Source organism: Leucoraja erinacea, chromosome 38, assembly GCF_028641065.1.
Source record: "Leucoraja erinacea ecotype New England chromosome 38, Leri_hhj_1, whole genome shotgun sequence".
NCBI lineage: Eukaryota > Metazoa > Chordata > Chondrichthyes > Rajiformes > Rajidae > Leucoraja > Leucoraja erinaceus.
Window position 1 is genome coordinate 6,761,292 of NC_073414.1, and position 10,000 is coordinate 6,771,291.

General features: G+C 53.3%; 1 protein-coding gene across 3 annotated transcripts in view; it reads left to right on the forward strand.

The window, feature by feature from the left end:
* The window catches only part of LOC129714207 (calpain-3-like), a 35,659-nt gene that overhangs the window by 12,615 nt on the left and 13,044 nt on the right, over positions 1-10,000 (forward strand). For 2 of the 3 annotated variants that reach the window (XM_055663731.1, XM_055663734.1), the window contains exons 6-12: positions 769-852; positions 1,457-1,542; positions 3,169-3,246; positions 3,886-4,040; positions 7,980-8,140; positions 8,648-8,659; positions 9,547-9,755. In XM_055663731.1, coding sequence (XP_055519706.1) covers positions 769-852; positions 1,457-1,542; positions 3,169-3,246; positions 3,886-4,040; positions 7,980-8,140; positions 8,648-8,659; positions 9,547-9,755 — 785 coding nt within the window. The remainder of the gene's footprint in view (positions 1-768; positions 853-1,456; positions 1,543-3,168; positions 3,247-3,885; positions 4,041-7,979; positions 8,141-8,647; positions 8,660-9,546; positions 9,756-10,000) is intronic. The other variant, XM_055663733.1, reaches the window with a different exon arrangement.

A 10,000-nucleotide genomic window follows, 5' to 3' on the forward strand; every position in this document is an offset into this window, starting at 1 on the left:
TCTCACAGAGAGTTGTGAGTCTGTGGAATTCTCTGCCTCAGAGGGCGGTGGAGGCCGGTTCTCTGGATACTTTCAAGAGAGAGCTGGATAGGGCTCTTGAAGATAGCGGAGTCAGGGGATATGGGGAGAAGGCAGGAACGGGGTACTGATTGGGGATGATCAGCCGTGATCACATTGAATGGCGGAGCTGGCTGGAAGGGCCAAATGGCCTCCTCCTGCACCTATTGTCTATTGTCTATTGTCATCACCTCCTCCACAGCCAACAATGGACCATTGTGGGCTCCACCTTTCCTTGCTCATCGGTGGCCGGCTCTGACTAAGTTTAAGCAGAGAAAAGCTGCAGAGGCTGGTCTACACCGAAGATAGACATGAAATGCTGGAGTAATGCCCCTGTCCCACTTAGGAAACCTGAACGGAAACCTCTGGAGACTTTGCGCCCCACCCAAGGTTTCCGTGCGGTTCCCGGAGGTTGCAGGTGGTTGCCGGAGGTTTCAGCTAGAGGAAGCAGGCAGGGGGACTGACAAAAACCTCCGGGAACCTCCGGACACCGCACGGAAACCTTGGGCGGGGCGCAAAGTCTCCAGAGGTTTCCGTTCAGGTTTCCTAAGTGGGACGGGGGAATAACTCAGCGGGACAGGCAGCATCTCCGGGGAGAAGGAATGGGTGACGTCAACCCTTGTATCTATCTTCTGGGTCAACTGCTGAGTCAACTCTTGGGTCCATCTTCAGTGAATCTAACACCTTGTGCTTTTTTGTGGGTGTATGCAGGCCGACAGCTCGGGAGAGATGGAGACGGAACGACCTTTGGGCTTGTTGGCCGGGCATGCCTACTCCATTGTGGATGCGGAAAAGGTGAGTGTGTGATCCTGGGCCAGTGAGCGGGGCTGTGGTGGGTGAACTGCCCCAAGGAAAACTCCAATACTCCGACTCTCTCAGTGCCTTGTGGTGCTGGGCTGCCGGGTTTATCGGACCAGTGGACGTTGATTAAACTGTCCGATTCACCTCCACCCCAATGCGGACATCAGTCGTTGTCTGTGACTCTAGGCTTGAGAGAGAGAGCACGGAAACAGGCCCTTCGGCCCAGCGAGTCCGCATCAAACTGCGATCTCCGCACACTAACACTATCCCACACACACACACACACACCAGGGACAATTTTACATTTATACCAAAGCCAATTAACGTACAAACCTGTACATCGTGGGAGGAAACTGAAGTCTCGGAGAAAGTCCACGCAGGTCACGGGGAGAACGTGCAAACTCCGTACAGACAGCACCCGTAGTCGGGATCGAACCGGGGTCTCTGGCGCTGTGAGGCAGCAACTCTACCGCTGCGCCACCTGTCGTTGGGATCCTGGGCGCTGCTACCTCATAGCGCCCGGCGTGATCCTGCACGGGGTACGTGATTCCCTACCGTACGTTCCCGCCTCCCAACTCTCTCGCTCCCTCCTCTACAGGTCAGGCTGGGGAATGCTAACGTGAAACTCTTCCGACTGAGAAATCCGTGGGGCCGCAAGGAATACAACGGACCCTGGAGCGACAGGTAACGGCAGGAACACGTGGAACGTCTCCGATCAGTGTAGTTTACTGTCACGTGTACCGAGATACAGGGGCCAGCGTTTTGTTGCGTGCTAGCCAGCCAGCGCAAAGACAATCCATGATTACAATCGAGCCGTCCACAGTGTACAGATACAGGATAAAGTCCGATCAAGGATAGTCCGAATGAGGTAGATAGTAATTCAGCACTGGTTGTGGTAGGATGGTTCAATTGCCTGATAACAGCTGGGAAGAAACTGTCCCTGAATCTGGAGGTGTGTGTGTTTGTTTTCACACTTCAATACCTTTTCCCCGATGGGAGAGGGACAAGAGGGAGTGGCCGGGGTGCGACTGGTCCTTGATGATGCTGCTGGCCTTGCCGAGGCAGCGTGTAGTGTAGATGGAGTCAATGGAACGGAGGTTGATTTGCGTGATGGGTCTTCTCCAGGGGATTTTGGGCACGACCATAGAGTCATGCAAGATTCAAGATCAAGATACAATTTATTTGTCATTTCTGCAGCCATACATTACAAACAAATAGACCCCAGACACAACATAATTTACATAAACATCCATCACATCGCTGTGATGGAAGGCCAAAAAAACTTATCTCTCCACTGCACTGTCAGGGTCAAAGTCAAAGCCCCCGGCTGGCGATGGCGATTGTCCCGCGGCCATTAAAGCCACGCACGCGGGTGGTGCGAGGTCGCACACCGGGTCTTGATGTTAGAGCCCCCGGTGTGCGCTCGCAGAGTCCCGCGGCCATTCCAAGCCGCGCAGGGCGGTGATGTCAGGCCCCACTCCAGGAGCTCTTCAACCCCGCAACTCGGGCGGGAGAAGTCGCCGTTGCGGGAGCCCTGAAAAGCGGTCTCCCTCCAGGGACCCGCGGGCTCCCGGTGCCGCCGTCCGCCAGACCCGCAGTTGCAGCCTCCGAATCTCCGGAGGTCGGGCCGCAGCAGCAGCAGCAGCAGCGCTCCACCACCGCTCCACCCGCTCCGGACTCAGCCAGCTCCGCGACGGTGACGGTGAGTCGTCGGCACCAGAGTCCCCGGTCTTCTCCTGTTGGAGGCCGCTCCTCGTTGCAGCCCCAACGACAACGGAGACCCGACAAGAAAAGGTCGGGTCTCCCGTGCAGGGAGAGATTTAAAAGTTACCCCCTCCACCCCTCCCACCCCCACCCCCACCCCCCCCACACACACACACCCCAACAAAAAATAACAAAAACTACATAAAAACATAGACAAAAAATAATAAAAACGCAGACGGGCTGCAGAGGCCGCTGCTGACGAGAGTCGCGCCGCCTACCGTAAGAAGGATAGACTGATACAGTGTAGAAACAGGCCCTTCGGCCCACCGAGTCCATGCCGACCAGCGATTCCTGCACACTAGCATTACCCTACACACACTAGGGACAGTTTACAATTTTACTGAAGCCAATTAACCTACAGACATGTACGTCTTTGGAGTGTGGGAGGAAAGCGAAGATCTCGGAGAAAACCCACGCAGGTCACGGGGAGAACGGACAGACAGGATGGAACCCGGGTCTCTGACGTAGCGAGGCAGCAACTCTACCGCTGTGCCACCGCGCCGCCCTTCTTCTCTGTCCCTTCACCGTACCACCTTGTCTTGGCAGGTCGACCGTGTGGAATGAGGTGAGCCAGGAGGAGAAGATGAGGCTCAAGCTGAAGTTCAATGAGGAGGGTGAATTCTGGTGAGTCCTTCACTCCCAAACCTTGCTCGAAGGCGTGGCGTGCGTGACGGGATTACGTGATACGTGAAACCGTGCGTCGTGCTTCAATGTGTCTGTCGGGCAGAATTCTCCGCCCTCGTGGAAACATCGTGGCCTGATGTATCGTATCATGTCGTGTCGTACTGTGGCGTATCGCGATGTATTGTATCGAGGCGTATCGTATCGTGATGTATCACAGCGTGACGTATCCAACACCAGGGGCCACACACACACAGTTTAAGAATAAGGGGTCAGCCATTTAGAACGGGGATGAGGAAACACTTTTTCTCACAGAGAGTGGTGAGTCTGTGGAATTCTCTGCCTCAGAGGGCGGTGGAGGCCGGTTCTCTGGATGCTTTCAAGAAAGAGCTAGATAGGGTTCTTAAAAATAGCGGAGTCAGGGGATATGGGGAGAAGGCAGGAACGGGGTACTGATTGGGGATGATCAGCCATGATCACGTTGAATGGCGGTGCTGGCTCGAAGGGCCGAATGGCCTACTCTTGCACCTATTGTCTATTGTCTATCGTATCGTGATGTATCGTGACGTATTATAGCGTGACGTATTGCAACGTATAGTATCGCATCGTATATTAACCTCTCTCTCTCGCTCCCTCCTGCAGGATTCCCGCCAATATACTGGTGGAGCAGTTCAGCGACGTGGAGCTGTGCAGCCACGACCCCATTTGTAATCACCACACAGAGTGTGTGTGGGGAATCACCAACCACGAGGGCATGTGGATGGCAGGGATCAGTGCCGGTGGCAATCTCGGCTTTGGTACGGCGAGGCGGTGCTGGGGGAGGGGGGGGGGAGGGGGGGACGTGGAGAGAAGAGGGCAGGGGAGTGGTGGGGGGGAACTCCCGGTCACTTGGTAATGCGCTGAGGAACACATTGGATCCACACTTAGAAGGACAGGTGGTGCAGCGGTAGAGTTGCTGCCTCACGGCGCCAGAGATCCCGACTACGGGTGCTGTCTGTACGGAGTTTGTACGTTCTCCCCGTGACCTGCGTGAGTTTGCTCCGGTTTCCTCCCACACTCCAAACACGTGCAGGCTTGTAGTAACCTGTTTGTAATAACTTGTAGCAATGTGTAATCAAATTTACAATTTGCCTTTGGTGTCATTGTAAATTGTCCCTAGTGTGTAGGATAGTGCTAGTGTGCTAGGATCGCTGGCCGGTGCGGGCTGGGTGGGCTGAAGGGCCTGTGTCCATGTTGTATCTCTAAACTAAACTAAAGGCAGGGATAAAAGGAAAATACTGTGTTGTATGCGTGTTGTGTGCGTTGTATGCGTGTTGTGTGTGTGTTGAATGCATGTTGTGTGTGTGGCGTATGCGTGTCGTGTGTGTGTTGTGTGTGTGTTATATGCGTGTTGTGTGCATGTTGTATGTGTGGCGTATGCGTGTCGTGTGTGTGTTGTATGCATGTTGTATGCATGTTGTACGCGTGGTGTGCGTTTTGTGTGTGTGTACGTATTGTGTGCGTGGTGTGTGCGTGTTGTATGCATGTTGTACGTGTGTGTGCGTGGTGTGCGTGTTTTGTGTGTGTGTACGTATTGTGTGCGTGTTGTGTGCGTGTTGTGTGTGGCCCTTATCCAGAGCTGATCCTTCTAACTAATTATCTTAGACCATAGACTTCAGAGATACAGCGCGGAAACAGGCCCTTCGGCCCACCGAGTCCGTGCTAACGGTGCTAGATTACACTCGCATCATCCTACACAGCAGGGACAATTTTCTAATTTACAGGAGCCAATTAACCTACAAAGCTGTGTGTCTCTGTGGAGTGTGGGAGGAAACCGGAGCCCCTTGGAGCAGTGGCAGGAGAGGGGGAGCAAGGTTCGAGGGTCTATTACCAAAGGTTCTGACCTAAAAACATATTGAAGGTTGATTGAATGAGGCCTACAAAGTACCCCATGGATAGGTCAGCGAAAGGGAGGTCGTTCCCTGTGGCAAGTTTCCAAAACTAGCGAGCATTGAGTTAGGGTAAGAGTCACAGAGTGTTAATGTGAAGGAGAAATTTAAAATGCTTTATTAATATACCCTAATGTACCCAGACCCAAAGTCTTGCCATAGAGGGAGTACAGAGAAGGTTCACCAGACTGATTCCTGGGATGGCAGGACTTTCATATGAAGAAAGACTGGATAGACTTGGCTTGTACTCGCTAGAACTTAAAAGATTGAGGGGGGATCTTATAGAAACTTACAAAATTCTTAAGGGGTTGGACAGGCTAGATGCGGGAAGATTGTTCCCGATGTTGGGAAAGTCCAGAACAAGGGGTCACAGTTTAAGGATAAGGGGGAAATCTTTTAGGACCGAGATGAGGAAAACATTTTTCACCCAGAGAGTGGTGAATCTCTGGAACTCTCTGCCACAGAAGGTAGTTGAGGCCACAGTTCATTGGCTGTATTTAAGAAGGAGTTAGATGTGGCCCTTGTGGCTAAGGGGATCAGGGGGTATGGAGAGAAGGCAGGGATGGGATGCTGAGTTGGATGATCAGCCATGATCATATTGAATGGCGGTGCTGGCTCGAAGGGCCGAATGGCCTCTACTCCTGCACCTATTGTCTATGTTTCTCTGTGTCTATGTTTCCACATACTCAGTACTAACGACAAAATTACTAGACATGTCCACCTTCTGCACTGCTCCATCTTCCAGTTACCTCCCCTGTCATCAGTGCAATTATATAGATGTTTCCTCCCTTTGTGTAACAATACCATTCAGTTAACCCTAAATTAGCTGTTTGCTCATAGCCCGTACTATGAAGTAAGATTTTGCACAAGCCTTGCTAGCGTCATTTAATTCCTCAATTTAAATTAAGCAATGCCTCTATGCTCAGCTCCTAAATTCGAGCATAGGTCAAATAAAATATTCAGCACTTAATCAAGCATTACAGGCATATAGATAAAGCATTTAAAATTTCTCCTTCTCAATACAGCATGGAAACAGGCCACACTGGCCAACAATATCCCAGATACACCAGTCCCACCTGCCCGCGTTTGGTCCATATCCCTCCAAACCTGTCCTGTCCATGTACCTGTCTAACTGTTTACTAAACGTTGGGATAGTCCCAGCCTCAACTACCTCCTCTGGCAGCTCGTTCCATACACCCACCACCCTCTGTGTGAAAAAGTTACCCCTCGGATTCCTATTAAATCTTTAACCCTTCACCTTGAACCTATATCCTCTGGTCCTCGATTCCCCGAATCTGGGCAAGAGATTCCGTGCAGCAATAGAAAACAATTTTAATCTTCTAGGGTGGAACACACACACAGCCTGGGGGAGATTCTCACAACAGTTTGAGATGATATTTAAACCAGCACTTGAAATGCCGGTAGATGGTCTACAATATATCAGGATGGGTGGGGTGGTAGAGTCACACAGTGTGGAAACAGGCCCTTCAGCCCAACTTTCCCATACTGACCAACATTCACACCGGCCTGCGTTAGGTCCAGAGAAGGTTTACAAGGATTATCCCAGGAATGGTCGGGAGAACATTATCTGAGCGTTGAACCTCAAGTCGTTGGAGTTTAAAAAGTCGCTGGAGTTCAATGAGGAGCGACCTCATTGAAACTTACCAAACAGCAAAAGGCCTGGCTAGAGTGGATGTGGGGAGAAGGCAGGAACTGGGTACTGATTGGGGATGATCAGCCATGATCACATTGGATGGCGGTGCTGGCTCGAAGGGCTGAATGGCCTACTCTTGCACCTATTGTCTATTGACCCCCTCACCCCCCCCCACACACACACACACACGCACACGCACACGCACACGCACACACGCACATGAACACGCACACACACACACACACGCACACGTACACACACGTACTCTCTCACACACACACACACGCGTACACACACACGTACACGCACACACACACACACACGCACACACACACGCACACACACACGTACACGCGCACACACACACACACACACAGTGGGTTGCAGTGAGGACCGCTCCTTCCACTGTTGAATAGAAACATAGAAACATAGAAATTAGGTGCAGGAGTAGGCCATTCGGCCCTTCGAGCCTGCACCGTCATTCAATATGATCATGGCTGATCATCCAACTCAGTATCCCGTACCTGCCTTCTCTCCATACCCCCTGATCCCCTTAGCCACAAGGGCCACATCTAACTCCCTCTTAAACATAGCCAATGAACTGTGGCCTCAACTACCCTCTGTGGCAGAGAGTTCCAGAGATTCACCACTCTCTGGGTGGCACCTGTTTATCGCATTCCACATCTTGAATGAGACAAATGCCCTCCCACACATCCCACCCAAGTCAGGGCTTGTCGAGGAATGCAGCCGCCCTCCTGGGAGCTGACACTGGGACAATGTTTCACGCCTCCGCAGCTGGCACCGTGCCCAGCCCGAGCTGCCCGGTGTGCCACAGACCGGCACGGCTTGGCACACCGCCACCATCACCTTCACTCCACAGATGCTGCCTGACCCGCTGAGTTACTCCAGCATTCTGTGCCTGCCTTCAGTGTAAACCAGCATCTGCAGTTCCGTCCCACACATAAGTTCAGCACCACTGTCTAGCTGCAATGGGATGGTTCAGTTGCCTGATAACAGCCGGGAAGAAACTCGGGGAAGAACGTTGAGTGATTTTGCTGGTTCATTGAGGGGCGCTGAGCGGGGTTAGCTGGACCTGACATTCACACTGCTGCCCCTCTCTCCCCCGCTGCCTCCCATGCATGTCTCTCCCCCAGACACGTTCTCCCGCAACCCGCAGTACCGGCTGCAACTGTTGGAGGAGGACGAGGAGTCGCACGGGGGCTCGCCGGCCTGCACCATCGCCGTGCAGCTGCTGCAGAAAGACGGGCGCAAGACCGGCTCCAAGCACCTGTTCATCGCATTCCACATCTTCGCAGTGAGTGACACATATGTGCACACTCGCACACGCACACACGTGCACACTCGCACACGCACATGCTCACGCACACACGTGCTCACTCGCACACGCACATGCTCACGCACACACGTGCACACTCGCACACGCACATGCTCACACACACACGTGCACACTCGCACACGCTCACACTCACTCACGCTCACATGCAAACATGTACTCACTCACATATCCATGGATTCATACACACACACACTCTCACCCCCTCACTCTCGTGCACAGTCACCCACACATACGTACTCACTCTTGAACAAAATATGTGTGTGTATATACATGTGTGTTATATGTGCGTGTGTGCATACACATGTGTGTGTGTGGGTGTGTGTGTGTATGTGCGTGTGTGTGTGGACATGTGTGTGTGTGTGGGTGCGTGTATGTGTGCACATGTGTGTGCACGTGTGTGTGTATGTGTGCGCGCATATATACTGCATGTAACCAGGTTCTAACCTGTTGCTCTTTCTATTCCAGGTGCCTAAGTGGGTAGGTATGCTGCAACCACCTCTCTCCCACGTTTCTGGCCCTGGTCTCCCCCACTCTCGCCTCCCCCCCTCCGCCCACCCTCGTCCCCCCCGACCCTCAACCGGTCAAGCCCCCCCTCACCCCTCTCACGCTCGCCCTCACCCCCAGCCCCCACTCGCACTCCCCCCTCGCCCCCACCCCTCACCCTCATCCCTTGCATCCCCCTGGCACTGCCCCCCCCTCACCCCACCTTCGCCCCCCCTCCCCGTACACTAACACTATCCGACACACACTCGGGACAATTCACAAGTTTACCAAAGCCAATTAACCTACAAAAACCTGCACGTCTTTGGAGTGTGGGAGGAAACCGGAGCACCCGGAGAAAACCCACGCGGGTCACGGGGAGAACGTGCAAACTCCGTACAGACAGCACCCGTAGTCAGGATCGATCCCGGGTCTCTGGCGCTGTAAGGCAGCAACTCTACCGCCGCGCCACCTTGTGGAGAGAAAATAAAATGGGATGCGTGCAGATGGGTGGCATGAAGGGCCGAAGGGCCTGTGTGTGCTCTCCCTTTCAGTCACACCTCACGGCAGCCCAGAGGGGGAGTTGTTGCCTCTCGGCGCCAGAGACCCGGGTTCCATCCTGACTACGGGTGCTGTCTGTACGGAGTTTGCACGTTCTCCCCGTGACCTGCGTGGGTTTTCTCTGGGTGCTCCGGTTTCCTCCCACACTCCAAGGACGTGCGGGTTTGCAGGTTGATTGGTTTGGTTTAAATGTAAAATTGTCCGTAGTGTGTGTGTGCGTGTGTGTGGGTGTTAATGAGCGGGGGTCGCTGGTCGGCGCGGGCTCGATGGGCCGAAGGGCCTGTTTCCGCGCTGTATCTCTAAACTCAATGACTCCCCTCAAGCACGAGGACCGGGCTGCTCCCTTCGGCCGCAAGTTTTTCCAGTCGCGCCAGGCGGTGTTCGAGTCGGGGAATTACACCAACACGCGTGCCGTCTCCCGACGCACGCAGCTGCCGCCGGGCCAGTATGTCATCGTGCCCTGCACCTACAACCAGAACGAGGAGAGAGGATTCTTCCTCCGCATCTTCGCACGGAAGACCAACCTGTCCAGGTAACTGGGCCGTGGGAGAAGGGGGCTGGGATTGGCGGGGTTTTGTAAACTCAAACTAAATTAAATAATAGACAATAGACAATAGGTGCAGGAGTAGGCCATTCGGCCCTGTAAAGAAAGCGAATGGTATGTTAGCATTCATAGCAAAAGGATTTGAGTATCGGAGCAGGGAGGTTCTACTGCAGTTGTACAGGGTCTTGGTGAGACCACACCTGGAGTATTGCGTACAGTTTTGGTCTCCTAAT